General features: G+C 35.4%; 3 protein-coding genes across 10 annotated transcripts in view; 1 reads left to right on the forward strand and 2 right to left on the reverse strand.

Moving 5' to 3' along the window:
• The window catches only part of LOC143217054 (uncharacterized), a 73,054-nt gene extending 62,033 nt beyond the window's left edge, over positions 1-11,021 (reverse strand). For 5 of the 8 annotated variants that reach the window (XM_076440787.1, XM_076440765.1, XM_076440835.1 and 2 more), the window contains exons 1-2: positions 10,783-11,020; positions 2,566-2,688 (exon numbers count right to left, since the gene is read on the reverse strand). In XM_076440787.1, coding sequence (XP_076296902.1) covers positions 2,566-2,658 — 93 coding nt within the window. In that variant the 5' untranslated portion in view covers positions 2,659-2,688; positions 10,783-11,020. Of the gene's footprint in view, positions 1-2,565; positions 2,689-6,937; positions 6,993-10,782 lie in introns of those variants that run through there. The other 3 variants (XM_076440775.1, XR_013010713.1, XM_076440806.1) reach the window with 3 other exon arrangements.
• A 1,436-nt stretch (positions 11,022-12,457) lies between these two features.
• On the reverse strand, positions 12,458-13,452 carry Rpl24-like (ribosomal protein L24-like). Its single transcript, XM_076441219.1, has 2 exons — positions 13,294-13,452; positions 12,458-13,091 (listed from the first exon to the last, which is right to left on the reverse strand). The coding sequence occupies exons 1-2, from the start codon at positions 13,372-13,374 to the stop codon at positions 12,654-12,656; spliced, it is 519 nt and encodes a 172-aa protein (XP_076297334.1). The 5' UTR covers positions 13,375-13,452; the 3' UTR covers positions 12,458-12,653.
• A 111-nt stretch (positions 13,453-13,563) lies between these two features.
• On the forward strand, positions 13,564-15,428 carry LOC143217171 (transcriptional adapter 1). Its single transcript, XM_076441056.1, has 5 exons — positions 13,564-14,027; positions 14,188-14,224; positions 14,299-14,508; positions 14,587-15,099; positions 15,196-15,428. The coding sequence occupies exons 1-5, from the start codon at positions 13,957-13,959 to the stop codon at positions 15,325-15,327; spliced, it is 963 nt and encodes a 320-aa protein (XP_076297171.1). The 5' UTR covers positions 13,564-13,956; the 3' UTR covers positions 15,328-15,428.
• Positions 15,429-15,445: the final 17 nt, after the last annotated feature.

The following is a 15,445-nucleotide window of genomic DNA, read 5'->3' on the forward strand; positions in this document are numbered from 1 at the left end:
GATTTTTTTTATTATCAATTAGAAGCATTGGTTTATGAAACGATATGCGAAAAAGATTTTCCAAAAATTATAATTTACAAGGTTACATGCAGAAATAAAAAAAGGCATTTTTTAAAACTTTTTTATTTGGGCCCTTAAAGAGAGAAAATTTAAAATATATCTTTTGTAGATTTATGGTAGTTATACACGTGCTGAAAATTTCATCGAAATCGGCCGACGCAGGAAAAAATTGTGTGGATTTTAAGCAGAAACTGATCAAAAGTCGAGTAAAATTACGATTTCCTACATTTTTAACCGCTTGTAGCTCGTGTGTATGTTAATTGATTTCGATTAAATTTTCTGAATGTATAACTAACATAGATCTACAAAACATATATTTTAAATTTTCATTATGGGCCCAAATAAGAAAGTTTGAAAAAAATGCCTTTTTTATTGTTGCATGTAACCTTGTAAATTGTAATTTCTAGAAAATCTTTTTTGCAGATCGTTTCGCAAACCAATGCTTTCAATTGGTCGTTTGATACAATTATAAAAAAGTTAGTTTTCAAGTGCGTTCGAATACTTTCGTTACCCACTGTATGTATATCGTTCATTCATGAGAAAAGTGACACAACTCAAAGTATATTTCTAAAGACAGTATATAATAATAAATATTGTATAAATTGTGGTATACTTTATTACTAGACTGCGGATCTCTATGCAAAATAAAAAATGTTTGTATCGATTGCAAGACACAGGAGCCAAATAAAAATTTTTATTCTTCTTTTGATTATCTTGTCAAGGTGAAACTGATACATTGGGGGCCATTAATCTTTTTAATACCACCACTGTTTTAAATTGTACGCACCCATTTTGTCATGAACACATGAAATCCGCAGTCTATTTATAACTAATGTACATATATAACAATTCACCTAGTATCTAAATAACAAATTATATTACATTTCTAAGTTGGTGACGTACAATAAAAAAAATTGGCAAAATTTCAGGTAATTTTCAAATCGTTCTCCTGTGAAATTTCCTTCTTTGGCTTATGTCATTTTTCTTATGAATGAACGATACGTAGAATGGACAAAAAATAGGCTTGTGTTACAAATGAATAGATTGCAGATCTCTATGCAATTAAGGCATATGAAAATTTTCAAAAATTGCTAGAATATAAATGTCGATATAATTTAGTACAATTTTTCATTTTTCTGTATTTACAAAGGCTGTTCCCACTAAAAATAGCATAAATGAAAATTGCATAACCATCCGCAGTCTACAGATGAGTTACTGAGCACCGAAAGTTCCAGAACTTCTCCCGAATATTCAGAATCCGTAATTTCTCATGTTAGGAAGTTTCACGCGACTATTACCTATGTTAGCGCATGACCAAACTGCTCGAGATGTTCGGGCAACTATTCGCCGAAATCCGCAAATGGTTTGATCCTTAATCACGTGCAATGTTCAGTATTAGAGGAACCGAGGCTTCGAAGATTGCATCGACTTTCTCAATTTAACTGCGATGTGTTGCGATTTCTACACAACCAGCGTCTACAACCGTTCATTCTATTTTGCTTGGAAAATTCCCTCGCTTTCACCGATTCATTCACACTCATTCCCGTGCGGTAATCAATGTGGTGCGGGAAAATTGAAGAGGCGCTTGATGTCGCGTGAACCACTGATTTGAAATCGCTGATTTCTGTTCGTGGTGCAGCGCCTCTACATGGAACCGAGCATTGTTGCGGACGCATTGTGCGATTCTTCAACATACATCTCCACCGCACTGAATCGAATAATTGCCAATGATTTCGTATTTCTCTTTAAGACCTTTCATTATTCTTCTAATACCAGCTTTCAATAGGCTAATTATGTATACATGGGCCGCCTTAATAATGGTCACTCTTAAAAAAACGCTAATTTCTTTAATCTTGTTAACATGCCACTTGGGCTTTTTTTGAGAAGTTAGAACAATTATTTTACCACATGACGTGGACAAGAAATATTGAAAAAATTGCAATTGGTTTGAATTACAAATAAAATGCTATAAGCTGTTGTTTACGGTAAAAATTTCATTCGCATCGGTTGATGCGGAAAAAAGCTATCGTCATTGAAAGATGCAAGAATCCCTAGATTTATTACAGTTATAGTATTCATAATTTTCAATATTATGCTGTTTTCAAAAGTGACGCATACAATTATCTTCTCTGGGGAAGAACAAATGGTCTGTTCTAGGTCAAACATGTTCATAAAAGGGGAATTTTTTCCCCGAGCATGAGTACTCTTCAAAAGGAGAGAGACGTGCCCTTCAACTCTCTTACTGTAGAAAAAAAATCACTCCATTTTAGCTGGGACTATTAAATTTCAGAATTTATTATCCACTCCCATGGGAACTTATAACATAAGGACGTTTATCAAAACGCGCGCGTTCAAAACGGTTCATTTCTTGAACAGAACCTATCAAAGAGTTCCATAACTTCTTCAATACCTGTTTATACGACTTACTGTGGATATCCCAACTTCCTGAACGTTGCGCACAAGGGTTAAAAGTATAATTCGGGGTATTATTATTTTCAAATTTACCTTGCCAGGCTTGTCCATGATGCGGCCAGTGAGCGACGCGTGATGACCGGTTGCGATGACGGCGCCCGACTTACACGACACGCATTGCCCCATATAGATGCGCCAACTTTGTCCCAGCACACTCTGAACGTTAGGAAACATTGGTATTAACAACAATACAATCTTAAGCTATGTCCACACTGAAGCAACAGCGAGCAACATTTAGTTGACGTTGCAAGAATCATGAAAAAATCGCCGGTTTGACCGAATAAAAGAAGAAGGCGACGAAACATCGCTCGATGTTGCTTCCGGTGTCGCTAGATGAGGGGAATCTACTCGAATTGAAGGGAAAAAGTTACCCTCTCCAGTATCGGATTAGTCACGTGACATTGTGACGGAACACGTCATGTGACTGAGCCGTGGCGAAAGTGGGGACACAAGTCTTAATCTGGCGACTCTGATTGCTTCAGTGTAGACATAGCTTTACACGGTGAGTGAAAAAGTAACGTTATAGCATGTCACCAATTCTATTTACAGGAATATACAGTTTGTTCGTAAGTTAGTGTGTTAGTTAATGCATAAATGAAATGTAAGCTTGGTTACATAGCCTTTGATGTCAGCTGGGTGCCTCAAACGTTTAGGCATAATTGAAGTAATGTTTGTTACATCTTTTAACCCTCTGATAGTGGGAGTTGGGTTCATTCATTCAAAGTTTTTAGCAGTCAAGTTAAATCGTCAGCTATTTATAATTATAAGCTATTCCACGTTGAAATGATTTATCAAATGCACCGTTTTGCACCGAGTTTTGATGATGAAACTTTCTTGTTTCTAATGATTTTTTTGTGAAACTTCTACCATTATGTTCGTGACACTTTTCTGATTGAAATAACACCAAGCGTGACACAATTTGGATCCTCGATTATCCGTAGTGATCACTTCATCGTATTGAACTGAAGTTGAATTGACGTTCAAATTGAAGATGTAACGAAAATAATGAGCTGAAAGTTTTCAACAAATGTTCTGCGTACACACATTTGGACCATGCTACGTATTGTTATCTCTTATTCGGAACAGAAAAATGCGTGCGAATCAGGACAAGAGGACTTCAAAGGAACCGTTGACTTACAATCCTGTTTCCTTGCGCCTGACCTTGCTGGTGCTAGATACATTCTTTTAAAATGCACGCAGAGACACACTTCAATTCAGAGAATAGTTTACATAATACCCCTCGGGTGTGATGGAATCAAGTAATTTGCATTCAGAAAAGCTGTTTCTGGATCGTATCGGATTTCTCGAGGCGGGCAATAAGCTTTTAATCGCATCTATCGATTTGAAATTGGAACGCCCTAGTATTTTGCACGAGAATCAAGACCAACGATATTCGCGCTGGTTCACGAGTACCCGTAAGAATAATCGGATGCCAAGACAGGTAGCCAACATTTAAGGATCCCACAAACCAACGCGAATATTCTGCGGTCGCAGCGAATATTTCACGGTGAAGGATTCGTAACAGTGTAATTTACATAGCGGTTTCTGTGTTGGTTCGCAGCAGCGCAATAACTTTTCTCTAACAAGGGTGGATTTTGGCCCAATAGTGAAGGAGATGATGAGTATAAATCGTGATTAACAAAAAGGTCCCATATCCGCAATCCTTTCCCTGTAAAATCAACTTTTACATATATTTTAAATTTTCTCTCTTTAAGGGCCCAAATAAAAAAGTTTTGAAAAATGCCTTTTTTATTTTTGCACGTAACCTTGTAAATTATAATTTTTGGAAAATCTTTTTTACGTATCATTTCGTAAACCAATGCTTCTAATTGATTATAAAAAATCAGGTCGTTTAGTACAATTATGAAAAAGTTATTCTGTTTTAAAGGGTGTACGAATACTTCTGTATGTATTAATTGCAAGACACATGAATTAAATAGGAATTTATTTCTCTCTTCAGTGATTTGATTAAGTACCGTTGTAAGAAACATATTGATACTCTTAAATTCTGGTAATCTTTTCATTGTTCGAAATAACACCCACCCATTTTTGCCATAAATGCATAAAATCCGCAGTCTAGTAATAAATAACAAAAGTTGTTTTTGCTGGGAAAGAATTGCTTGTAGGATCTATGTTGATCAGACATTTTTAATCCTCACGATGAGTACTATAAGGCCGTTATTATCAATTTCCAAATAAAATTTTGGAAGAGTATTCTGTACTATTTTTGTTAATTTACCAAAGATACGCAGCCTCTTAAGATCGAATACCATCAGAGTGTCGTTCATACTTTTTTCCTAATTTCGAAATTTTCTCGTGGAGACAATTTCGTTGAAAGTGGTGAACGATAACTATCGGATCGCACAGCTTGCAAGTGATCGAAACGATACAGGTGAGAGGTAGAACCTTAGCAAGGAATTCAACCTTAAACACATGAAATCAACGGTGAAAGGTAGCGGTATACCATGATTTCGCGATGTGGGACGATAAATGGCATTGGCCCGATTCGCTCCATTCGAATATACGATTCCGAATCGAATGTTTAGGAACTTTTCAATTTCTTACACGTAGGAATCCTCCTTCGTGCATGACGATCATTGCTCGAACTCTAGTTCTAAGAATGGCTAAACTTTCAGATAGCTATCATTGTGAATCGACAAGAAACAATTGAATGGGTATCTGGAAGATGGGCCTATGTGCGGTTTTTTAAATTTTATAAGAGCGCAATTAGGAACTTATTTTGCTTTAACATTTAATGAGACAAATCGTAAAAAAAGTCTATCAGTTTTCAGTCTTTTTTAATGGAAGAAGGGCCTATGTCATTTACAGCTGGTTTATATTATTGCAATTCACATTTTGAGTTCAAACTTATACGCTCCTATAAAATTAAAAAATCCTGACAGGTCCTTCTTCCAGACACCCATTCAATTGTTTCTTCTTCTTAATTAAATCAATTTCATTTGTGGTCTGATGTTTTACCGTTAATAGGATTTTATATTTTTTTTCGTCATCAACCTAAATTGAGAGATCAAGTAGAATTTAATTATCCTAAGAGAGCGATCGATCGCAGAAGAATTCCAACCGCAATGTGCACCCACAGTAACCAACATAATTTCCACGTGGTGTACACCCTCGGGACGAGCGAGACCGTCTGGTATCACGATCGGTATATGAAAGATGCAAAGCGGTCGTAGAAACGCCAACTCTATTTTCGTGTAACGGATTCGAAAAATCGATTTGTTGCATAAATCAAAACGCGCCGGCCCGATTCGCAAAAATAACAACAGCCATTCACTGCGACGCGACTGAATTCGAACGAGCTTGAAAATTTAAAACACGTCTTTCCATTTTTATAATAAGTTGTAAATGACGGGCGCTGTAAATTCAATTAAAGAGAACTGTTTTCTCGTAGTTTAAGGATGTAAAATAACCGTTCCTCGAAAAAATTGATGCAAACTCTTAAAATTTGATTAAGACTTTTCCCATTTCGAGGTTTACTCCAAGTTGTGAGAGTTGGCCTGAACGTGGTAAAAATTATGTCATACTTTCGCTGCACTGTACAATTTTTTGTTTATACTTCTCCCAATACACTGTAGTTTCTTCCTGCATAACACAGCTGTCGCTTTATTACGTAAAACTACTGTAGATATATTTTGCAAGTTCTGTTCTCGTCGTTATATTTTGTAAGTTCTATTCTAATGAAAACTTTCACTTTCAAGAACTTGTTCTCGACTGTTCTCATCGGAACTTGTGTGTGATACATAACACATATACAGAACATATGTAATAAAAGCTATTAAAGAGTCCTATAATTCTTTTGACCCCTGGCTTAATTCAAGGAAAGAGGACGTGGTGCCAGAATGCGCATCGAGATGCTTCAGATGGAGGACCCTACATATGTACATTATACATATGTATAGCATTCACATTCAGTACAATCGATACTGACCGAAATATTGGGAGTTCCGTGGCGCAAGCAAGAGAAACCTGCGTGTTGGAACAATGCAATCTTTTAAGCGTGAACCCATTGAAAAGAAAAAATCTCTCATTCAGTAGAGTCCTATAATCTTACATCATCTAGAAACACCAGTACAACCATTAAGAATGCTCTTTATTTAGTTCTCCATCATTTCGAAAATTAAAAGCTAGGTTAATTAACCCGTGTCTACCCACCAAACCATGTATGTAATATATTTAATGTGTTACCATCGACCACCCTATTACCATTAAAAATAAGTTAAAACTAAGAGAAAGCGAAGAATTCTATAGAAAGATATTAAGTTCAGTCACATAGGATAAAAATGAAGAAGATTTTAGTATGTTGTGCACCGTAACCTCTCTGTAAACAGGCGTGTATCAAAAATATTTGTTGATCGAGGTGCAGTGTGCACCTGTGTTTACTCACAGAAAGAAAATTCCTGGCCCTATGCCTGGCTCGTTGTATAGACGTCTCAAAAACGCTGGAAAAAAATAAATCCCTTTTTGTATCAAAACTCATCGCGAATCCTGTGTTGAATTGCTCCTCGTGGATCGCGTTGAGTGTCTTTTTTTTTAAATAATTCAGAACCGATACAGGATTGTCCGCTTCATCTGGAAGCCTTACGAGCGAGAAGACTACACAGAAAAGTGCTAATTAAATCAAACTTTCAAATTCATCGGATCAACATCCTATCAACACATATTCGTTTCGACGAGATAACTCGAGATAACTTGATGGACGCAAACTAATTACTGAAGTAGGATTACTATGCAATCTCATACTATACGATACTACTCTTTTGTAAGTAAAAATAGGAAAAAATGATAGTAATAATAAAATTCCTCCTTATTTTTCATGTGGACACATCGATGCACCCGCCAGGTGCAATTGCACTTTATTCTTTGATGCAACAGAATTTTTTTATTATACCAACCGATCCGTTTTATTATCCTACGTATAAAAGTACTAACCCAAGGTCATCAAAATGTCAATACTTCACGAGATATTTAACACTTCGTGTCAGAAACGTGCTTTACGACAAAAGTAGCTTGTCCCAGTTTCCAGAATCACCCTGTATAATCTCGTCATTCATTGGTCTTCGGCGAGTTCTGTGACATTGCGTATCCTTTGACACTGTACAACGACCGTAACCCGAGGTGGATCGAACCCGATGACGCACGCGAGCAATACTCGAAGACAACAATGCAACGACCGCGAGCGCCGCTTACTAATGAAGATGAAATATTCGGATCCTCTCAATTACGTAAAGGGAACGTGGCCGATCGACTGACAAAAATCCGAACACCACCATAAATACAGTCTCTGGTCATCGCATTAGGACCACTCCAAATTTTCAGCATTTTTCATGTTTTCCGTAAAATTGAAAGGTCTGTTGAAATTGTAATGATATAGTTTATTAACTAGTAACACAATACACTACTACTGTACACAACACTATTAACAGGTGTTAATATCTCGTATTTCCACCCTTTGCCTTGATGATAGCTTGTATCCTTTCCTTTGTATATGCTTTGTATACATTGCTTTATTATATGCTTTTCATCTTCGTTATTTTCCCAAATATCTGTCATTTTTGTTTTCAACGATGTGGTGATTGGAGAGTTTCTATAACATTTTCTATGGCATTCAAGTCGGGAGAATTGCCTGGCCATGGGAGCACAGGGGTGTTTTTCGATGAAAGTAATGCTGTGACAGATTTGGCTCTGTGACACTGTGACACGGTGCTCCATCGTACATATATGTATATTGGGATCTCCGTGATCCTAAAGACGTGTAAGAGTCCCTTTATATTCGCCAAAACAAGTCATCGGACAGAACCTTACTACCCTGGTTTTATGTATCCAGTATTTTCCAAATTTCTTCAATTTTCCAATATTCCTTTTCGAGAGTATCGGTCCATCTAGCTCGAGCGTGTTTGACGGTTCCCTGCTGTGCGTGGCACAGAAAAAGGTGTTGGCGCCAGACCTTTGGCTGGCTAATATAAAGAGTCCTCTAAGGACTCTAAAACAGAAGGAGTTTACGATATAATCATATTGTATGATTATAACCATAAAAGTGACATTTTTGTACGTGATCCTAATTCGATGACCAGGCACTGTAGAATTCTAACGCGGATTAGGTCAGTATTGAAAAATTCCTCTCGAGTCTCGCCAATGAACCTCACCTCCGAGACCAAGCACGCGTGAAAGAGATGACGTTGCACGAATGTAGTAATGGACATACACAATACGTGTCGCGAACTTGCTTGTCGCGCTTTTCTCACGTGCGCAGATTCGGATTTAAGCGGATATCCCTCTGCTACAGCCAATATTGCGGCACGATTCTAATTAAAGTGAATCATTCTTGTCCGGCACATCACTCCGGTAACGTTTCGGTTTTTATCCTGTACGTACACATTCAGCACATTCTTATTTTCGTACTTACTTTCATGACGTCTAAGTTAGTTACTTTGACTTTCTTGTATTTTACATGAATATTTTACAGGAATACAGGACAAATTATCTTGTAATTTACCGATAACAGTGGTAACTATCGGGTTGGCAAGAAAGTAATTTCGGTATTTTAAGGTGAAATAAAACCGAATTTCTTTATTCAAGCGATGAACTTTAATCAATAAAATATTTTCCTATTTATTCTACTTGGCAAAAGATCATCGAACAAAAAGGGAAACCTCTTATTCATTAAAGTTCATTGCTTGAATAAAAAAATTGGGCTCTACTTCACCACCGAAATTACTTTCTTGCCAACCCAATAGATTGCGGATCTTTATGCATTTATGGCTTATAAATTTTCAAAAAACGCTAGAATATAAAATTCCACAGAATATAATACGATTTTTATTTATTTCAGACCTATAAAGGCTAGTACCACTGAAAATAAGATTTTATTTGTTCCCATTTTCTCTTGAAATTAAAAATTAAAAATTGCATAAACATCCGCAGTCTAGTGATAACATTAAACACATACGAGTGATAATAGACTGCATTTAGAATGCAATCAAGAAGTTCATAATATACAGGATGGTTTGTAGTATAATGTTGCAAAAATAGCGTTACTAACTTGACACTTTGAATGAGAAAAGAGTGTGACTGACTTGAACTGTTTAAAGCACATTTCATTCGAGAAGTAAATTGTTTACAAACGAATTGGTTTTAAAAGATTTGTTTACTTACTTTACTAAACAGAAATGTATAACAAACATGGTTGTTGTTTGTTGTGGTAAATTATTTGCTCTCAATGAAAATCAATATTTAAATTACATATATGTTGAACGTGTTACAACTGTCAAATGGACACTGAACCAAGTCAACACGTAGATACTATACATATATGTACATTTGTACATACGATCCGAAGGGAAATGCACATTCGAGACTTTTGTCTTTCTTTCCTACAGACAGGCTTATCATTCAATATTTATTAATCTCACTTACTTATACATATAACTAATTTAACCTTTTCTTTAAAGAAAGTGTTTTCAAAAATTTCGTAAATTTCACGTGAAAATTTCAAGTGAAATAAACAGTAAGTCATTGATTAATAGATAGCGGATTTTATGCATTTATGACAAAAATGAGTAGGTCGTAAATTTAAAACAGTAAAAACTTTAGAAGAATTTAAAAATACTGTTACATTATTGTTAACCTATTAAATATATTAAGAAAGAAAATAAATTTCTATTTGAGTCCAGTTTGTCGCAAATCAGGTAAAAAAATGTTATTTTGCAAAAAGATCCGCTGTCTATTGATTAATCAGATACATTGTTACTTGAATAACACGAACTAGAAGTAAGATAAAGGAACAATAATGATTTCATTTTTGATTACTACTACCAAGAAATTGATTGTTATTCCGTCTTTTCTGCAGAGTTACTGACCTAGCCCAAAAGTGTTCTAACGATAAACATATGCGATAGCCCACGTATCACCTGCCACACGGAAAGGAGCCCGGTTAATCTACCCGGGTGCAAGTTATACAAATGTCAAACGTCTAAAATGAATAAGGACCAGTTTTATTCTGTCATATGTGAATGCGAATAAGAATTACGAAAAATCAATAGAAATAATACTAACGATACCTGGCTAAGTTTATTTGTCTTAAATGGACATGATAAATATGATGCTGTAATGATTTGACTAAAAAACACTTGTCAAATTTCGCAAGCACAGGCAACAAAACGTTTCTATGGAAACAGCAGGAAGTTTGTATGCTTCGAACGGATGACAAGGAATTTCCATCGTTACACTCACCTCTCTCCTCGCAGTGTCGAATCTCTCAGGAAGTCGTGTGAATCGTATTCAAAGAATTAGAAAATTTCAGACCGACACCTACACCAGCAGTCAGAATACCTGTCCACCCCACTCCGACTTCACAAATGTTATGAGCATCGAGTGATTGGAGTGGGGTGGACAACTATTGTAATGAATAACAACGTGCCGACAACGGCCAATCGCGCGATAATAGAATGCCGCCTATATCCTCAGTTCACAGCGTGAAACACACTACTAAATACACCAGCTATCACTCGGCATATTCGATAGTACGAAACAGTATAGTTCCCCCACCAGGCATCAAACACCAATGAGCAAGCACTAAGCTAAGAGCATTCTTGACCTGTCAGCACCCTCTGTCGTCTGTTATTAGAATTGAATCTATCTTTTGTATCCACCTTTTACTCAAGCGATAGTGCTGGACCAAGCGGATCCGAACGAGTGTTGGGATATTGCACGGGTTTTTTAGCGTCAGTAACGTAAAAGTGTGGCTAAAATGGGGTACCTTGGTATACCCGCCTAATTTCGCAAAATTTGTTATTTTTTGATTTTGAAATATGAATGTAAAACATGTATGTGTTGCATTAAAATTGAACATGTATATGTATGCATACAATATATAAACTTCTGAACTCTTCCGGTACTCTTCTGCCAATAATAGTTTTCGACTACTTTCCCCACAAACTTAGGACGTAGATACGTTCCTATATACATTTGGTCGCATGAATCCCAGCACTGACCCGAACCCAATTCGTTCTTTGTTAGCATGAATTAGTACCCAATTGTGTAGTCTACCCATTAATATGCATTAGAACCCATTGATTTCCACTGAAAATGATATATTTCACCCAAAGTATTTTTCTATAACATCATAGACCGTTTCCAGGATTGCAAGGGTGCGGGATGCGCCTTCTCATTTCTCGATAATGCAAAGACGGGCTTTTTCAATAGTCAAAAGCGCTAGATAAAAGATCAATTTAGGCTGCAGTCACTCTCAAAAGTCCTGTTTTTACGTTTACCAGGCGTAATTTGTATTATTGAAAAACATAAAGCTGCGCATGTAGCTATTTTCATAAAGATGTAAAATTATGCCTCGTAAACGTAAAAATAAGACTTTTGAGAGCGAGTGCGACCTAAATAATATAGATCGATCTTTTAGACCCGCTACACACATCCGTTTTTCTACCGCCGCACGTTAGAAAAACGGATGTGTGTAGCGGGCCTTATGTAGCGCTTTTCACTACTGAAAAACCCAATTTTTACATTATCGAGAAATAAGATGGCGCATCCCACACCCTTGCAATCCTAGAAACGAGTCTATCCCCTATTCTTTCCCATCTTTTAAATCTAACACAAGGATGAAAACTAACATCGTCGAATAATGTGAGATTCATAAAAGGAAGTGTTAATTCTGTCTATATAGGGCTCAGGGGTCCAGACCATTTCAATGTCACACCCAACGTTATCAAACTTTAATATTAATGAAATTAAAGATGGCATAAATACTATTTCCATCGTTTACATACATATGCGCGTCATATGAATTTATTGGCTCTAAATCATATTAGACACACGCTCGTGTTAGAAACAAAGTATAAAGAATAGTCAATAAAATATGCTTGTCTAGATGTTTAGAACGTAAAAATACAATAAATTTAGTTTTATCGAATATTATGTTAGTTATATTTACAAGTTTTTAATACAAACAGAGTCATGCCCCTCTACTATAAAAATATAATTTCATAGAAATCGTAATCTGTAAGAAACAAAATATTGAGAAACACATACTGTAAACAAACATGTATTGCTTTCGAACAAATGTTTCTATCAATGTGTCCTAATAAACTAAATTAATTCATTTCTAACTCTTGGGGCTCTTGTTCGTCATTAGATTCTTCCATCCTTATGTCTTGTTCTGCAGTTTCTTCTAATTTCTTCCTTTCCTTAAGACCAGCAGCAGGAGACCTTATAAGAGCTAAATCACGTTGAACTTCTTTCACGTCTCTCTCTTTTTCTAATTCACGTCCTTTACGTAACCGTTGCATTATGTGTAGATTCTGTCTCCTCTGTCTGATTGTTTCTACTTGCTTCATTGCCTCCACTGTCTTATTCCATAATTCCCTGTTATATTTGACAGGAATATTCCTCCTTCTTTCAAATTCAAAGGATGGATCCACTGCCAATTCCTTGCCAACTGTTTTCCTGTATGCCTTGGTCCATTTGACTTTCCTTGGATTTTTCTTCTTTTTGAAAGCAGCGTGACATTTCGAGCGACAAAATTTGAAGATCTGTTTTTTAAAAAATTGAACATTACAAAATGTACACGTAAATTTATGTTGTTATACGATGTTCGTTATACGAAGTTTATATTGTAAAACAATGTATGTACACATAACCTAAAAATCGTCGCGTATAATAGAACGCTGATACTTTAAACATAAATCGTTCATAAGCTATGATATTATAAATTGCCCCGTATAAAATGCTTACCTTACAATCATTTCTTACAAATTGGATCCCATGTCCCGGATAAATCCGGGACGAACAGAAATAACACGTTTCTATACGCATGTTTCACGAGGTTATGAAAACGCTGGCTAAAATTGGAAATCAAAGGCATGGAACATGCATCAACGATTACGGATGTAGTTTTCCAACTCAGTGCCCAACTCAATAGCTACCCGCACGCAATCTGAAATATATAGCACGAAACAGAGAGGATATCCTCTCTGCTAGAAAAATACATCCAGTGATTGGTCTATTAACATGCTTTGTCTGTGATTAAACCTTGTGGAGTGTAAATAAAATAAGGATACCTATATATATATAAATAATATTATAATTTATTTCAAAATAATACATAATTAAAATTAATATTTAGAGATATCAATATTAGAGATATATTTGTAAATATACTTGAAATTGTAACGAAGTATGAAGATTAGAATAGTACCGTGACAAGTATGAAGTTTGGAAAAGTACCGTACACACAACGAAACTGAGCTCGAGATTTGAAAAGATCAAAATATTCGCCGCTGCATCAACCGATACCGATTCTTCGATGAACATATGTCGACGCTAAGTTCGAACTTCGAACTGTTAGAACTGTTTTGACATTGTTAAGTCAAAAATATATATATGTCTTATTAAAAAATGACGACATCGAAAGAGTTGAATTTAGCCAGAAAAAGTCTTGTAGCCTCTCTTGGGGAGAATGCAAAAGTGTAAGACGTATATAATATTATATACAAATTTATATTATTGAAGTAAAGGTTATTTGTCAGATACTCAAGGATCTTTAATTCTAATTTTGCATATATCTAAACCATCTTTAAATAGTATTTAAAATACCATTATTCTACAATTTTTTAATTTTGTTGACAGGTACTTTGAAAAAATGAAACTTTGGTTTCAAATGAAGGTAATTTAATGTAACTGTGAAATGTTTTATAATGCCTGGTATTGTTGTTTTTCAAATAAGTATTATTGTTTCAGACAACAAAAGAAGAATTTGATTGCGAAGCAAGAAACATTATGACAGATGATCAAGTTCATCTTCATAATGAATTTCTTCTATGTTTATTCAATAAAGTGAGAGGATTAGCTGCTGCTACACCTAATCGTAAAATAGATAGAGACAAAGTCATTAAAGAGAAACGACTACGATTAAAACGCAAATACAAAACCGATAAATCAAACTTCGAGGTTCGTCAAATGAACATTCTGGAATTGTTTATTTCGATTGACGTAATAGTATATTCTTTTTCTCTATTCCACATTTAGCCTGCAGATATGTATGTTGAAGTGCTAAATCAAACATCCTCTCCCGTCGGAGATGAACCCATTGGAGCAAATCGATCTAGTGCACAAGAACTTGTATTACCAGATAGAACTTTCGTATTAGCAAGATTAATGCTCGCAGCATGGGAAAACAATATGGATGGAGCAGAAGAGAATACCGCACATATTGTTATAGCTGCAACACAGATCTTTTTGAAGAATATACTGACTGCAATATTTACTAGGAGAAAGGGATACGCAGTGCGAGAGAATTCATTCATTTATAATATTGGAGAACCTGTACCAAATTCTTGGAAAAGAAATTCTACTCATATATTACAATTATCAGATCAATTTCCAACAAAAATAGTAGATCCTTATGGTCAAGTACCTTCGATAAAACCAAATTATGAAGAGGCAGAACAAGCCACAGCTTTTGCTTACGCGTGTTCTCCGCAAACTATTCCACCCCCATTAAAACCTGTCAGTACAGCTGATTTACAACGTACTCTCAAGGTAGGATAATAATTGAACAATAGTTGAAAATTTGTTGAGCATATTTAAACTACATCTCATATTTTAGAGACTTAATGTTTTCTGTTTGCCAAATAGATTTACAAAAATCTGGTTAGTAATCATACTATATATGCTACAAACATGGAACGTTTATATACATACACCACACATCCAACATGGGAAGATTTCGAAGCTAAAAAAGTATTGTGCCGTCAAACTATGATGTAAATGTATGTATATCAAAATGAATCTTGATAATTTAAAAAACTATAATTTATCTTTTTTATAAAATGTAAATACTTTACTAATAAAATTAATATACCAAAACCATGAAATGTATTTTATT

This window comes from Lasioglossum baleicum, chromosome 2 (assembly GCF_051020765.1).
Source record: "Lasioglossum baleicum chromosome 2, iyLasBale1, whole genome shotgun sequence".
Taxonomy (NCBI): domain Eukaryota; kingdom Metazoa; phylum Arthropoda; class Insecta; order Hymenoptera; family Halictidae; genus Lasioglossum; species Lasioglossum baleicum.

Coding starts and splice junctions, on each gene's coding strand:
- Rpl24-like (XM_076441219.1), bottom strand. CDS start 13,374: ATGCGTATAGAAACGTGTTATTTCTGTTCGTCCCGGATTTATCCGGGA. Junction 13,092..13,293: donor TTGTAAGAAATGATTGTAAG/GTAAGCATTTTA, acceptor TTTAAAAAACAG/ATCTTCAAATTTTGTCGCTC.
- LOC143217171 (XM_076441056.1), top strand. CDS start 13,957: ATGACGACATCGAAAGAGTTGAATTTAGCCAGAAAAAGTCTTGTAGCC. Junction 14,509..14,586: donor CCGATAAATCAAACTTCGAG/GTTCGTCAAATG, acceptor TTCCACATTTAG/CCTGCAGATATGTATGTTGA. Junction 15,100..15,195: donor ATTTACAACGTACTCTCAAG/GTAGGATAATAA, acceptor TTTGCCAAATAG/ATTTACAAAAATCTGGTTAG.